The 606-nt window shown below is 39.8% G+C and overlaps 1 protein-coding gene across 1 annotated transcript; it reads left to right on the forward strand.

Annotated features, from left to right (window-relative positions):
- Nucleotides 1-414: 414 nt before the first annotated feature.
- Nucleotides 415-606, forward strand: LOC124891502 (the record flags this gene model as incomplete). The annotated part of the gene is given in 1 exon segment (XM_047403231.1): nt 415-606. A coding segment is annotated over 1 exon segment (192 nt), but the record flags the coding sequence as incomplete, so codon positions are not given.

Raw genomic sequence — 606 nt, forward strand, 5'->3', positions numbered from 1 at the left:
GATCCCATGGTATTATTTTTTGAGGAAGTTCTGGAGGAAGTCGGAGTTGAAAATGTGATCCAAATAGTTGCATACTCGACATCTGCCTGCATGATGGAAGCAGATCTGCCTGCATGATGGAAGCAGGCAAGAATCTAATGGGAAAACGTAAGACAGTTTTTTGGACAGTAGATGCTTCTCACTGCCTAGAACTTATCTTGCAGAAATTCACAAAGATAGACCCGATACAAGAATTTTTGGAGAAGGCCAAATCTCTCACACAATATATTTACAGTCATGCTACTGTCCTAACGCTTCTGAGAGATGCTTGTCCCCTATTGAACTAGTAAAGCCTTCAAAGATAAGGTCAGTTGTGCCCTTTTTGACTCTGGAAACCATTGTATCACAGCAAAAACACTTAATTAGGATAGCTCAATGTTGGCTTCTTCGAGGGAGGGTAAAAGAATGGCAGATATGGTTGAAGATCAATCCTTTTGGGTTGGAGCTTTGATGGCTGTAAAAGCAGTCATTCCGCTGGCGAAAGTTATAAAATTGCTAAATGGTACTAATAAGCCACAAGTTGGTTTTATATATGACACAGTAGATCAAGCTAAAGAGACTATTAAA

This window comes from Capsicum annuum, unplaced genomic scaffold (assembly GCF_002878395.1).
Source record: "Capsicum annuum cultivar UCD-10X-F1 unplaced genomic scaffold, UCD10Xv1.1 ctg364, whole genome shotgun sequence".
Lineage (NCBI taxonomy): Eukaryota > Viridiplantae > Streptophyta > Magnoliopsida > Solanales > Solanaceae > Capsicum > Capsicum annuum.